Here is a 15957-nt window from a genome sequence, read left to right as displayed (position 1 = left end):
ATATATATATATATATATATATATACTGATATATATATATATATATACATATATATATATATATTTTATTCGAGCGAAATATATCCTGATGTTATTACAAACCCCACCGTAAGAAAGACTTCGAAGTTCAAACGCGTAGTGTGATTTGTAACTTGACCGGTATCTAAGTGTAACATATATACATATAATACTTGAAGAGAAGCGGATGACAGGGAGCTTGAATAGTGCCTGCTTAAAAACCTATTTATTATATCTCAAACAACTTAGGTACGGTCGAAACAATTAGACGCATCCGTGACATTGCACGTCGGGCACGCGTGTTTTCAACATGTCGGGCGCCACGTCACCTGTTGTGTGTGCTTGAACGAGGCGTGAACTGAGGCGAGTGAGACGGAGAACCCACCGATCCACCCGCCGTGGGTGATGGGTTTTTACTCACTCAATTCGGAACAACTCTTCCAAGTACTTAGCCTAATCAAGTGTAACTCGCGGGATCGGCGATGCGTTGAATAATCTGACACCTCGTACGCGGTCGCGTCGCCCGAAGTGTTGAGACAGGTCGCCCAGCAGGAAATGGCAATCTTTCAGAATGCGATTTTGAAACGAGAGAGAGAGAGAGAGAGAGAGAGAGAGGGAAACATACACGCACTATACTTATCAGAGAAAAAAAAAAAACACGAGAATTTGTACACCCGTCAACTTTTCTATAAATATCGAGCAGCCATTACAAGACACAAGTTACAGTCAACAAAACTCGGTAGAACGTGACTTGAGGAATCAACTTGCCCATCCGATTCATGCTCATTCAGCCGAAACCGAGACGTTCCCGCGCGGCGCGTGTGATGTCACGAGTGAGACAATTTCATAGGGTAATGATCGTAGTGCGATATACTACTGCTGGAGAAAAAGAAAAAAAAAAGAAGTATATGCACACTTATAAATGCTTTGATTATTTTAATATTGTATAAAAGCGACACACGCGACGAAACAAGTGTATCTGAGAAGACTGTTAGTGGAAATGAGTTATATCCGTAGTTGAGGCGCGAGTTATTACAGCCGAGAGAGAGAGAGAGAGAGAGAGAGAGAGAGAGAGAGAAGAAAGAAAGAGAAAGGGAGGGAGAGAACGGGCGAGCTCAAGAATGCGTTTTATGTTGATGACCTTTCGTGTTAAATACCATACCGTACCGGAAGCTTGCGTCTTGTAATTTAATTAAGTTAGATATGCCGTGTTACCGTGCAACGTAACGTGTTGCACGTGTTGAACACACACGTGACGTACTTGACGACAGCCCGTATTTCATAGATTTGCTATTCTATACAGCGTTTGTTAACGTAAAACTCACCTCTTCCCCGCGTACTCTATTCTCTATACGAGTTCCCATTATTTGATATATTACTAAGTGTACATAAGCGACATGAACAAACGAAACAACAAAGGGGGGGGGGGATATAAAGCAAAAGGAAAAAGAAAGGAAAAGAGAGAGAAGAAGGAGAAAAAGAAGAAGAAGAGAGAGAGAGAAGAGCGACACGGTGGTAATTGTATATAAATACTGTTACTGTTCTATAACTATTATGTAATATGAATACAAGAAAAATTGGTTATTTAGTATAACTCTGATTGTGAGATTCTTGACTTACGCTTATTTCGGGATCCCTGACTTGCAGCACGGTGTCGAGAATGGCGCCGCCCACTACTACCTGAAAAACAAAGATGCATACATTTTTTTATCGCGTTATCCACAGTAAGCGGATATCTACAGTATGCGCGTTAGCTTTGAGAGTGACGATAAACGAGTGTAGAGTGACTCCTCCGTATCGTCGTCGCTTTTATTTATTTTTTCCTTTCCAGAAGCGATTTTACATTTCCCCTCGCGCGCTCACCGGTTTTTGCCTGGACGTGATCGATCGCGCCGACGGGGCGGTCGCCGCATTCGGGGCACCCTGAGACCTCCTCCTCTCGCAGAGACTCAAGGCGATCTCGGCCGCGACCTTAGCGTTATTCTCCACGAGAGCTATATCTGCAAGATTGCGCAGAGAGGCGCGAACGTTTCAGAATCTGCGCGACGGTGCGACCGACCTTCGGTCGGTATTTTTTTCCCGCCGCGATCTAATTAAGATCCTCGGCTAACTCGGGCAGCCATGTTGGTTTTGTGACTCGTCGCAGGCGAGAAGTGACGCGCAGTTTTTTTTCTGCGCTACATAGTATTATCTTTTACTTTTCCCCAAAGAATATAATAACGTTCCGTAATCCTGAAGCTTGTAGGATACGCGTCGTACAGAACCAATATGGCTGCCAAGCCCATTGAACTCTGTACTATACTAAAATGCTAAACACCTCAGGAGGAAACGGGCGAAATAAGACAGAGAGAAGAGGAGTACTATGTGTATCCTTTTCTGTCACATTATTCCAGTTGGAAATATCAGCTCATTCAAAGTATCGCACTCGTAATCTCTGCGATTGACAAAATTATATCATTGGAAAAGTGTAGAGTGATAGTGATAGTGTAGAGTTCAATGGTCGAGCCTTAATCTTCCATACTCACTCGCTTCCAGAGACCGGCCGCGCGTGATCTCGTTGAGCTCGCTCAGAAGAAACGGCGTGACGCGTTTGCCGGTGACACGTGCGTCGTTGGCCTTCCTCAAGGCCTCACGTATGGCGGCGTCCATAGTTGCGGGGTCCAACGCGTATCTGTCGGGAATGGGCACTGCGAACAAGATCCCGGTGTCGACGCCCAGTGTTCTCTGCGCTTCCACGATGCCGGCAGCCTCCTCAGCGTTGGAGGCTCGGCACGGCGCCTTCAGTTCGTCCACAGTCTTCGAGCAGTAGAAAGCTGGGAAGTCTGGCGTCTCTCCGATCTTTACCACCGGTACTCCTTGAGTTTCCTGCGAACACAAGAGCCAGGTTTCTACAGGATTCACCAAAAGTACGGAAACTTTTCTTTTCTTGCAGTTTTCGAAATATTAAAGGGTTTTCACACTTTTGGCAAACATTATATATCGAAATGTATGAAGCGGCTCTACTAATACTCAATCAGATGAGAAAGGCAGACACCGACATAAAGAACATCTGTGCGGATTTTATAGTGCAGTAAAAGATCTTATTACACCATAAAATCCGTGTACAGGCTCTTATTGGCTCCTTTCTTTCTTGCCTGATCTCTGTACTAATTTCTGAAGATGAAGTGATGAGAGAGTATTAATGAATGGATTCAATATTGAAAATACTCCTGTATACCTACCAAATACTCCAGGGTCTTCTCGATGTCTAAAATAGACTTCACACCAGAGCAGACAACTGCTACTGGCGTACGTCCCAGTTCAGTCAAATCTGTACTGACATCAAAAGTCAGCTCAGCACCCCTGTGAACACCTCCAATGCCACCTGTTGCCATTATTTGGATGCCTGCTATATGTGCAATCAACATTGTGGCGCTGACAGTTGTACCACCATTGAGTGTATGTGACACAATGGTGGAGACATCCCTGCGTGAACATTTCACAGTCTTGGTGGGATCTGCTGTGGATAAGACCTCCAATTGCTCCTTGTTCAGTCCAACGTACACCTTTCCATCTATGATTCCTATTGTGGCAGGTACTGCACCCTGAAAACGAGCCAAGGGCTCTTTGACATTGCTGCTTCGTTTCACTTGACAATTTCTCAACTCTGTCTCAATAACTCGCAACATTAAATGACTCTATAAATGGATCTTGTGGCAAATATTTGCCAAGGAAACAGTTCCACGTTCCTCGAGCAATTTCTCTGTGATTAGGAAAAAACAAAAATTACCATATTTGAAACTCACTTTTACTGATAAAAGTGCCCTTAAAAATGACTCAGTAGCCACCTAATTAACTGAGAAGCCACATTTCAGACATTTTTATCGATAAAAGCGAATTTAGAATATGTATAATCCGGAACGTGATGTACAATAATAAAATACGGAGAGGTATTGGGGATTGAAAGTATTAAATCCGTTTATTACTGGAACACAGGAAGTGCGACCACCGCGAGCATCTGAGCGCATTGTTAATTCAAAGACGCAAAGCCCGGCCGGCCGATACGTAAAAGGATCGCAAATACGGAACTTCGACCGCGATCGTACGAAATGGACGAGACCGTTCGACTCGTTCGTACGAGTCGCACTTTCCGCGCCCAAGACGCCACAGCATTCATTCATTCGAGCTTCCGAAAGAGAGTGGGAGGGGAGAGAGGGGGGGAGAGAGAGAGAGAGGCGAACACGGGAAGCGCAGATAACGCGAAGGGCGAAAGCGAAGACGATACGAACATGTTTCCTGACCGCATCCTCGGCTCTCAGCGCGGTGTTCAAGTTATCCGGATACGGCATGCCGTGGGTGATGATCGTCGACTCCAGTGCCACGATCGGCGAGCCACTTCGCCGAGCTGTCACGACGTCCGGCCCGTAGACGAACGGGCTCCGATCGGCGATCGATCGCCGATGGATCGTCGGCGCGATGAATCCCTGTCGCAACCTCGCTGCCAAATCCACCAAGCGTGTCCGACGAAGCATGCCGGCGAAGATCGACGTTCGATATGCCAAAGTTTTCGCGCGCTACTTTCAACGAGCCGGACGGCTAACGTGGCGCCGGGGATAGGCCGGTTGGTTTTCCTCGAAGCGAATTGAGATAAAGAGTATCGCAGATTACGACTCGCGCGCAGGATGACTTCAGCGCTATTATACGCCGTGAAGTCGGCTGGCGTTACGATCGCATATTGACGTGTGAGGATCTATCGATCGATCTCGCCGGCTGCTCGATATTGATTTATGATCGGACAGGTCTGCGATATCGACGTCGCTCGGATATTACAGCCGGCGATGCGAGCGCCAACCGAACCGCTGGCGCCATCGCGCGGAGGTGACGCCAGTTGCGCTCGGCTCGCGCGTTCTTTGAAATTGCCGGGAAGGTCTCGAGAGGCAAAAATGGAAATAAATCCGGAGCGAAAAAATGTTGCAGACAAGAAGCGCCGGTTGGAGATTGGCGATTGAAATGTGCACGCGACGTGAAGTGCAACGGAATGCGAGCTCCAGTTTGCATTTCGCGATATACCGGGTGTTTCTCATTTTAACGGAAACGGTAGAATATCTGGGAAACGAAGCGATTGGCAGAAAAGTGGTTCGGGAACGAAAGTTGTTGGGTTTAGAAATAAAGTTTATCACGATTTTTCTGTTACTCCAGGTAGCATAAATTTCTAAAACAAAACGTCTTAAAGACATTTATATGAAGCACGTCTTACTTTTTTTTAGACATCCTTTAGAAATTCGTGCTGTCTAGGACGGTGTATGTATATACAACAAACAAAATACACGGACCCCGTTATTCGCCCATTGAATGAAACCCCGGCGGCATCGATCGGTCGCACGCGACAAAAGACGACGCCCGAGTGACGAGAGCGCGTCGCGTCATGAGGTAAATCACGTTGGAAATTTCGCGTTAAGGACCTATCGGTAGCGACGAGCGAGACGACGTTTTCGTCAGCTATGGACCCGCACGACGCGCCTCCGATGTGGTGGGAAGCGGACTGCGTTAGATACGGGTTGGTCGACGCGTTCGCAGATCGCTATAATAAGGCATGATTTAATGCGCGAAGTTATACCACTCCGGAGTTCCCACGAGACTCGCTCGAAACTGTACTCCGGATAGGTGCAACACTTTACGTTACTATCGGCTATTACCGCTAATTTCCGCTTAACAACGCATTCGTTCAGGATCAGCTACACGCCCGTCAGGTCGCGACTGACAGTCGTGATGGGCAGTCACGTGGTGCGGCTAACGGATCGTGAGTACATGACGCGACTCGCGACGAAGTTGCAGGAGGATCACGAGGTGCGGCAGAGAGCTCGGATCGAGCGGATGAAATTGAAGCCGGCTACGATCGTGCCGGATTTGAGCACCTTGCCCGACTCCTTACTGAAAGAGATGTCTCGACGACGACAGCGACGACCGCCACGAGACCCGTGCGCGCCGAAACGTCACAAGAAGGCGGATAGAATGTGCAAGCAACTGCCGGGACTTTTGCTTGCGAAGGACTCGCAGCTCGACGCAAATCCTATGGGCGCATGATAGTTTTTCTACTCAAGCTCTCNCTCTCTCTCTCTCTCTCTCTCTCTCTCTCTCTCTCTCTCTCTCTCTCTCTCTCTCTCTCTCTCTCTTCATCTCGTTCGTTTTTTTTCTTTTGACATGATTGTGCGTACAAACGTATAAAAATATAAAATCTCGGAGTAGGAAGAATTCCGAAAAATCTAACGTCAAACACGTTCTTGTAATAAATAATGGATCAACGGTAGATTCGTACGTCACACGAGGACGCGCTTATTTTTAATTATTTAGTTTAAAATTAAGTTAAGATGACTTCGACGTTGATAAATCGTACGATCGTCGACCGAGGCGTAGTAGAGGATGATACTTAGGTGGCTGCCTCTTTCCGAGACTTTTTCAGCCACTGCATCACGAGCTGTGGATTGATAGGAACTGGCACCAGTATCCCCTTCATGTTGCGATCGATGGACATTTGGTCCTCGATTTCTGCGAAAGGAGAAATCAATTTCTTAATAATCAGAACAAAAAGATCACGTTTAATAATCGAGAGAAAAGAAATCGCTCTTGATAGTCGCGAAAAAAGAAAATAAATCGTTCTTAATGATCAAAAGAAAAAGCAAGAAACTATTCTTAATAATTACAGAAAAAGAAGAAAAGAAAATAATCTCAGACAGCAAACAATATTTAGGAAATATTTAAAAAATATTAGATATTAGATATTTTGTAAATATTCAAATGCCCTGGAAAATCAGATTATGATAAACATTCAAAAATATGTATGAAGTATGAAGAATAGTTGTCATAAATAATAAACATGTGATTTCACTTAAGTAAAAATCATGTTTCAATTAATTTATGAAAAATATTCTTCATATATATTTTGAAATATTTATCACAATCTTCTTCATACCTGACTTTCCCGGACATTGAATATTTACAAAATATAAAAAAAAATATTTTATAAATATTGTGTGCTGTCTGGGAAATCATTCTTAATAATTAGAATTAAATCGTCCATCTTTTTGCTCTGTTTACTTTTAAGAGCTTACGATAACTCAATCAATTCGATTACTCTATCTGGGACGTACCTGTTCCCAAGAAATCCTGATCCCAAGTACTAGAGTCGTCCAACAGCTGCTGAAAGCCCGATAGGATCATCATAGGATCAGGTGTGAATTTGTACGGATAGTCGGCCCATCCTAACGATCTGATGGCATCGCTGATCAGAGAAAAAAGAAAATCGCACAAATGACTCATTTAGCTGATCACTTTCCCCTGACATGTGACACTTCTCGTATACCTATCGCTCATCAAGAAATAATTTCTCCTCGGACGTAATCGGCGTGCCATAAAGCCACATGTATTAACTTTTTTGTTTTTACTAGCAAGAGATAATTATAATTATACCTGTAGAGTTTGTCGAGATCCCGTTTGCCCGGTGCTTTCCAAGCTAATAACTGAACCGGCATCGGGTAATAATGTATATGATAGTGCTGCATGTCCGTTTTAGGCGTCTGCTTCTTCGCCCTCAGCGATTGGAAGAACTCCATCAGAGCTTTCTTAGGGCTGAAACGCGAGAGAACGCCTTAGCGACGATTGGACACGCAAAACGAGAACCTACAAACTCTCACATGCTCTCAAAATTAATCTCTCGCTTTTAACAAGATTTCATCGCGCCACAGTTAAGAGCTAATTGCTTTTTACGTTCTTTTTTTTCGAGCGTTCAACAGCGTCAATGCAAGAAGGTGAAATATACGAAGTCGCATACTTACTATTCAAAGAAAAACTCTTCCGACGGCCCGGCCAGCAACATCAAGAGCAACGCCAACTGCAAATCACGAAAAACGAAATCAATTAACTCGTGCCTTCTCTCGGCTCTTCGTTCTCTATATTTTGAAATTTAACGTTTAATTATAACATTTAATTTTAACAAGTAATTTTAGCAATTTTGCATTTTACATTTACAATCTCGCGCGCAATGATTATTGATAATTTCACGCCACGTTTCATACATGACAAACGTTAAACAATAACAAACATAATTTTACTAATGTGTTTTACACAAGTGAAAGTAAATTTCTTTGGATTTAATAAAATTTCTTTGATTGAAACAAATTTGTCTTTTCGAACGAAGCAAACAAATAAATGTTTGTTTCAACAAACAAGATTGTTTGGTTTTTCAAATAATAAATATCTTGAGATCAAATAACATTTTTTTTATATTTTCATCTAAACATTATAATAGTTATCACAAGTAATAAATTATTTGGAAGAAGTGACATTACGTTACGAGAATATTAAAGAACTCCTCCTGTTTTAGTGGAACAATATTTAACCCTTGAATAACAAGGTTCATACAGACGGTGCGGCCTGTAGAAGTATTTTGTAGTTTCTTCGACTAATTTTTTCGACCGGGCAAGCTAATAACTGAACCACTTTATTTTCAAAATAAATTGGATAATATTTAAAAGCAAATAAAATATATCACAAAATATGTAAAACATCTGAAATATAACGCTTCACAAGCGCGAAGCATTAGAATATGAATTCGGTCGGATTCGACCCAATCCTGTTATTCGAGAGTTAATATGCAATGAAATAAATTTTTTTATTGAAAAAACCAAATTATATACCGTATATTTCCTTTAAATAATATATTATACATATTATTTAATAAATATAATTAAATTATATATATATATATATTATTTATTTCTTTAAATAATACTGTTTTTTTCTATCAAACAACATGATTCACCGTAGTGAAGCAACAACATTTTCACTCGAACAAAATAATATCTGATATTAAATTATACTATTTATATCAAACCAACCCGGGTCAACCAACCAACACGCAACTACAAAATCCAAAGAAACCTTTCTCTGCGTGCGTAACACCTCACGAGGATCGTTATTTCGTTAATAAATCACACAGAGCACAGAATCGTGATTTCGAAGGATAACGCAACGCTATATGTTTTTCGCACTTTATTCTTTCGCACTATGATCGAATTAACGAGGTTCACGCTCGATAAAACCGGCTCGAGACGCGTGTCGTATCTTTTAAATACACCCAGTAAATCTCGATATCTACATTCTCGCGTAATTTACTTGCAGTATCGGCCCGGTCCTCATATTGATGCACTCAACTAGCCGTGGTAGACTAGTCGTACGTTCGACTGCCTGCGCGACACGCATACGACACGCGTTTCAACGAAACTGGATCGTTTTATAGTCGCACTCTTATCCTCTTTCTCTTTGCGCTCGTGCTCTTCGTCTTTTTCCTCGCGGCCGTCGCGACTAGTCAAAGCTCGCCGGGGCGAACTTGTATCGCGCAAGTCGGGTTGTCACGCATTTCCTCTCGTCGAGACGGCAGACACGTTTCCGAGAACCTCGTGAATCTAGACTGTCGTCACCTTGAATCCATGAATCTTTTGTTTAATTTCGAATTAACTTCATTTTTTTTTTCTATAGAAGATTCGGTCGTCGAAAGTGTTTCCGATTTTTCGGAGGATTTTCTTGAAGATCCTTTTCCGATTTTTTGGAGGATCTACCAGCTTTTTTTTAACGATCGATAAATTAAAAGATACTCTTCGATTAGATGCTCTAAAGGAAACTCGGAGAAACAAATCCGCGCCGTGTAATTCGTCCTACTTTCTATCGCGAAGCATTAAAAAATGTATCGAATTTTTTAGATGCAGCGATATAATATTTTATAAATAACTATGTGTCAGATGATACGGTCTAATTATGCGCGTGAAACTGTGCAATGGCAAAACGAACGCCCCGTAGCTTTGAAATAAATGTTTTTTGTGTAACGGGCCATTTTGCCACTTTGTTGCTCTATTCAAAATGTGATGGTGCGGAACGTGAGAAATACGATTCACTCTGAAACTGCCCCAGTAACTGGAAATCGAACGCGGGCAGGTTATTCCAGGCGATCCTTATCGAGGATTACTATTATATATCTCGCGGGTACCTTTCACATTCTGCAAAACAGAAGATGAAGAAAAGTGAAATTGACATTGACGGTGGATTATCCACCGATGCCACATATCGAGTTTTACAATGATTCGAGTCTTCGCGGATCATGCATCCGCGGCAGTGATCCACATTGAGATCCATAACGGGGCGGTCGTGAGCTGAAGTGACAGGTCGCTCAGCTTTCGATCTCTCTGAAACGCAGATATAATTTGAATTTTTGCTATAAACGTACTACTCTTATTACGTACCACTTGTGTTACTAAAAGTAATTGTTAGAAAATTACAAAATTTCTGCTACTTTTACGTCATCGTCGTGTCATCGTCATACGTTCTGCCTGGATTTTTGACTATTGTTTGACTATGACTGATGTAGTATTTTTCACTAGAGCATCATGGGTACAATTGCTCTAAATAAGGTTGTTTCAATAACTATTTTTTTAATACCATTTTTTCGTCGACCTTTCTGTCTTCTTTTCGTTGTACTTTCTCGTAAAGGCGAAACAACGGCGACGCGCTTCGCTCCTTTTCTTACCTTTGTTTTAAAAAGAAAATTCATTTTTTTTTTTTAGATATAGTCCAACATTACAAAACTTTTAGTGTAATTTCTACTACAGTATAAACACATTCTCTCCGTGTGAAGTTATAAAAATACGCACACAGCCGATTTTCCTCATCACCGTCGGCGGCGGCAGTTCCGGCGGCAGTTTCAAAATAATCGACTACGGCCGTTTCTCATTCGAGACGCGCGTGTTACTCGGCGCTCTCGGGGAAAATCGACTTGCTCGTTGGCAACCGCCATCGAATTCTATGAGCGTTTCATTACCTCGGCCGATCTATAAATACGCGTCATTAACTTCGGTGTAACGGCTTGACGAAGTCTCGCGATATCGCGCAGAAAGAAGAGATCCGATGTCAAGCTACAAGATGTCGCCGATAAGCGACGTGATAAATTGCACATTTACGAGCAGCCCGTGTGCACACGCGCAGGTTTTACGATCGACAATAATGGCGGTGACAAAGCGAACGCGCGTTGATCAGTTTCGCCAAGGCATTACAGTGTCGTCCTACTAGCACAATAATCTCTGAACCGAGGGAAGACGAAGAGGACGCTTTCACGAAGACAGTTCATCTTCCCTTCCTCTTGGTCGTTGCTCGCGCGCGATGACAATGATATGACAACGACGAGGAAATCAGCGGTTTCTATTTCGTGCAAACCGCGCCAGCTTAATGTGAAAGGCCCGGGATCGAACCGGACACGTGTCATTACGGGTGCTCGCGAAATTGCGGCCGTTTGTTCTCCAACGAGGACGACAGCGACGTGGACACGCTTAGTTATTTACACTCGCTACAATTTAGTGGCGGACATTATCGTCATTTGCATCGGACGCCTCGCGGACCACATCGCTCCACATCGGAAGATAGTCTCGCTCGCGGTGACGATTAATGAACTGTATCGCCTCCGTAAAATAGAACGCCGGGATCCTCATCGGCTCCTCCGTTTCGCGCCTCCCTACGGGAGAAAGAGAGAGAGAGAGAGAGAAAAACGCGGGTTTTCTTTATGTTCATGCATGGAAAAAAATTAAATATCAACTCGAGACTTGTGTATTTCCAGTGGACGCAATCATTGTTTCATACATAAGCAAGATTATCTTCTTACGAAAATTTAATATTCTTGTTGAATTTCAACGATATTAAAATGTTGAGAGATTACAATAGTCCGCGCGAACTACGGATCGCGCGATATGATTATTTTGAAAATAATAAATCTTGGAACGTTTGAGAAAATTATATCAAAAAGATGAATGTGTTATTTTGGGCAACTTAATATTTGAATCAAATTTATGTTACGTCTTCTTCCAGGTATATGAACGTTTTCACTTCAAAATACAAATCGGGTCTTATGTTTAAGTTCGTCTTAGGTTAGCTTCATGCTCAGATACTTTATAGCCAATGAAACCCCCACCCGTAGTAGAACAGTAAATATTTGCTAAGGAATAGTATCTGAAGATACCCTTAAGATGATCGTAAATATAAAACCTGACTTTTATGAGTCGGAGAGAAAATCCGGAAGCCGGAGTTGCTGAATTCGATTTCAGGATCTTTCGCTTGCCGGATGACTGCTTTTATCATTGAGCTATCCAGGCTTCTACTTGGATATATTATTTTCCGTCTTCTTATTGCCTCAATTTTTAAATAAGACATAGAAAAGATTATTATAGATACTATCAGCAATTCAATTTAATATATATGAAAAAGAAGATGAAGAAGAAGAAACCGCTTTCTCCGAGAATAAGATATATCCAAATAAAGATAATTTAATTTCAAGTTGAAGAATTGCTATTATGGCTTGAAGATATCATTCTTTTCTGTCTAATATTCTTTATTCTCAATTCGAGAAAATTATTCTAGAATAATGAGAATATTATATTTTTAATAAAACTATATGGAATTTTTTCATGTAGGCAAATTTTATCTATTCAACGTAATATAATCTTATAATATAATATAATCTTATTCAACATGTACATATTGAGAATACGGGTCTTCTCAAAATAAGAATAGTCTTTTTTTCGTCGTACAGGATCACATGATAAAGTCATACAGTATCAGATGATCATACGATACATATGACATTGGATCTGTAATCACGATCAGCTGAAAAATTCACATGTAACTGATTACACATGCAATCTGACTAATAATGGTTGTCATGATAATATGATAGCCGTAAAACATATTATAACACTAATTGTTACTTCACTGAAAAAAAAATCGCTACGTACGAGTAAATATTTCCTAAAGAGTAGAAAAGAGAAGTTAGAGAAAAAAAAGTGTTAGATTCAAGTAATATTTACTCGATTCAAATAAAATAAATTATTCCGACACTCCTTAGTAAATATTCACTTGGACGTAGCAATTTTTTTTCAGCGATCAAGCTCAAAGGATCTTAAGCGCAACGGGTGTATCGACAACGGGCCTTGGAATCCCAAAACGAGATTCTTTTTGCGCGACGTGCGATTACGAAGAAAGAAATGACGAAACTTTTTCTCGTTTGCAGAGAAGAAGTTAGATCGGGAAGATACGTAATACGATGGCACCGTAGCGAATAAATTGAGGAGGACCTTAATCCTCGCCAGGGGCTCACCCTCTCCTCCGCGAAGGCCGGGATCTTCCGGTCGTCGAGTTCGATAGTAACAACCCTCGGCTGCGGGAACTTTCCCCGTGAGAGAAAGTAAGGTCGCTAATGAAGGCGCCGCCGGAAGATTGTCGGGCGCGGACCGGTTCTGGCGCCGATTTTTCGATCGATTGATTCATCGTCGTCGTAGCTTCGTCGTCGTCGTCGTCGTTGTTGTCGTTCCCGTCAATACGCAAGATATATGGTGATTTACAGGCAGCACCTGTTCCTATAAAACCACCGGAAGCAAAACGAACGCGGCGCGCGCGTGCGCCCGATTTCTCTCGCACGCGATCGCCGTCGTCGGGGAAAAAACAAGAAATGAGCGCAAAAGTGTGGACGGGGAAAACGGATGACGGAAAAACCGTCGTGGGATACAGCTCGGCTGAGATTTTTTCTCATTACTCCTCAACCGTCTCTCATTATCGCTCTTCATTTGTCGCGGCCGCTTTGAGCGTTATTTATAAGCGCCGATCGATTTATAAGCGCCCCCCGGGGGATTTTTCTAATTAAGATCCGCAATTCAAGAGCCTAAAGAGGATAATCGTCGTTTCCGTAAATCGTTAACGTCATCACGTCGTCACGTTGTTCTTAATTATTAGGTTCTATCGAGATAAGGTAATGCATTCTGTCAGATATTGTCAAGTATAATCGTTCGATGATTAACGATTTATTTATATTCCCGCCACTTATATATGCGATTCGCTGAGTCTGAAAAAGAAGCAATCGAACGCGTTGACTAAAGTTACAACCTAGACAAATAGATTTTGATATATTATTTGCATCGTGACTAGTACCGTGAGTATGCAAAGATGTGTTTTCATACAGCAAGAATTTTGTCAATATATAAATCATCATAGGAGCCATCTAATGCCGTGAAAATTACGATAAATGTTGCGGCGATTATCCAACGCCATAAATACTGTTGCTTATTTTGCCCAAAAGAGAACGTAGTTAATAATAAAGAATTATTGTAATAAGAAGTCAAATATACTATGATTAAAATTATGCCCGTCAAAAAATCTCATATATATAATCATATATAAGACGTAATGTGAAATTTGCCCGTCTATAAAAATATATAATTATATATAAATGGTAATACAGTTATATATGGTCGTACATAAGTATATATATAATTAATTATATATGATTATACAGAAACACGTATATTTTAAAATATAATTATACATAAGCATATGTAATCACATGTAATTATATATTTTTATATATGAACATATTCTGTATATAATTATATATGAAAAATTTTTTAACGGGCGGCGTAATGATTATTTCTTAAAACAGGCATATTTTAAATATGCTGTCGCAATGATATCACAAAGCGTATATTAAATGCTTACATACTGTATGTTCAGCATTTCTGTCTATCTGGGAAAAAACGGGACGGAGGGACGGAAATCAATGAAGAGAATCTGTTTGTCCCAACCGCATCCTTTGCGTTTGCGTAACAGTCGAGGTCTCGGGTTAATCGACGAACGATGACATGATTACCAGCTACTCGATAAGCAAAAATCATTAAATCAATCTTTCGAAACATTTGGTCTTGGTTTCTTTTTTTTTTTAACTGAACTGGATGCACTAGTTCGTACTTGGCTGTTCAACATTTATGACGTCTGAAATATCATTCGCGCGATCATTAATCATGCAAATGTCATCATAGAAGTATACAATGTTGCTCAGCCATAAACAAGTATACGCAAGTCTACGAAATATGTACCTGAATAATAAAAAAAAATTAATATATAGCAGGTTAGTCGTTCGCACATGGAGAAATATCGAGGCTAGTCGGTAACGTCTGAACTCTGCAATACCAACAGGAGTAGGTAATAAGGATCCCCTACATTTATCTTCGGAGTAAAGTAATTAAAGAGCACCGACATTGCCGACTTTCCTATAGCTTTGAGAAGGACCTAAAGATAATTAACGACTGTTCTCGAGTTACTCGATGTAATCGATATAATTAAGGAAGTCCAAACGATTAACCTTTGATCCATCATTAATTCCTCTTAATTGACGAACGACTGCTTTTTAATATCGAGAGATATGAATCATCTCTCAACGGTGCATCGAGAGAAAATATTAAAAAATTTATTTCCGACGGATACAAGGTTTATTTCACAGAAATGTGTCTCACTTAATGAAATTAAGTAAGTCGATTGATCGAATGAGAAATAAATCTTACTTGACGAAATTAAATAAGTCGGTGAATCAAATATAAGACGATTTCATTCAATAAATAAATCCTATTTCTACGAAACAAGCCTTATATCCGACAAATAAATTTCCAAGTATCTTCTTTCTCAATATGGAGGCAACCTAACCTAACATTCACGATTGTCAGCGTGCTTACCGACAGCGGGATCACGGCTGACACACGAGACCTCGCCGGCACGGCCCCAGGAGGCGCTCCAGGAGGGGGGACACCGGCGGAACGTTGCTCCTCTGCGGCGTCGGGGGGAGGAGAGACGGAAGGAACGAAGGAGTCTCTCGCGCGCGCGCGTGCTGAGTTCAGAACGCGCAACGGCAGCTTCTCGCGGCGCAGCACCGTAGGTGTGCGCGCAGCGTCCCGAATCAGCCTCGGTGGTGCATCATCTCGCGACCGTTCACCAGACTCCTCTCCCAGACCCGGCGGTCGGTGCGACTTCCTCGAGTGCTCGCGTGCGTGCGTGCCGGCACTGGTCGCGTTCTCGCGGCGGCTCCGAGGCGCGCTCGCGCCGGTC

At 41.8% G+C, this 15957-nt stretch overlaps 2 protein-coding genes across 3 annotated transcripts in view; both read right to left on the bottom strand.

Annotated features, from left to right (window-relative positions):
* LOC106742264 (pseudouridine-metabolizing bifunctional protein C1861.05) overlaps window positions 1-4790 on the bottom strand; it is a 34310-nt gene extending 29520 nt beyond the window's left edge. Inside the window, exons 1-5 of one of the 2 annotated variants that reach the window (XM_014615034.1) lie at window positions 4287-4790; window positions 3240-3602; window positions 2544-2883; window positions 1882-2018; window positions 1639-1698 (exon numbers count right to left, since the gene is read on the bottom strand). In XM_014615034.1, coding sequence (XP_014470520.1) covers window positions 1639-1698; window positions 1882-2018; window positions 2544-2883; window positions 3240-3602; window positions 4287-4529 — 1143 coding nt within the window. In that variant the 5' untranslated portion in view covers window positions 4530-4790. The remainder of the gene's footprint in view (window positions 1-1638; window positions 1699-1881; window positions 2019-2543; window positions 2884-3239; window positions 3603-4286) is intronic. The other variant, XM_014615035.1, reaches the window with a different exon arrangement.
* Window positions 4791-6188: 1398 nt separating this feature from the next.
* Window positions 6189-15938, bottom strand: LOC106742244 (the record flags this gene model as incomplete). Its single annotated transcript, XM_014614993.1, has 5 exons — window positions 6189-6543; window positions 7146-7276; window positions 7465-7623; window positions 7830-7885; window positions 15588-15938. Coding segments are annotated over 5 exons (816 nt in total), but the record flags the coding sequence as incomplete, so codon positions are not given.
* Window positions 15939-15957: the final 19 nt, after the last annotated feature.

The sequence above is a fragment of the Dinoponera quadriceps genome, unplaced genomic scaffold (genome assembly GCF_001313825.1).
Source record: "Dinoponera quadriceps isolate SergipeBrazil2010 unplaced genomic scaffold, ASM131382v1 scaffold628, whole genome shotgun sequence".
NCBI lineage: Eukaryota > Metazoa > Arthropoda > Insecta > Hymenoptera > Formicidae > Dinoponera > Dinoponera quadriceps.
This window is presented reverse-complemented; position numbering and strand designations above follow the sequence as displayed.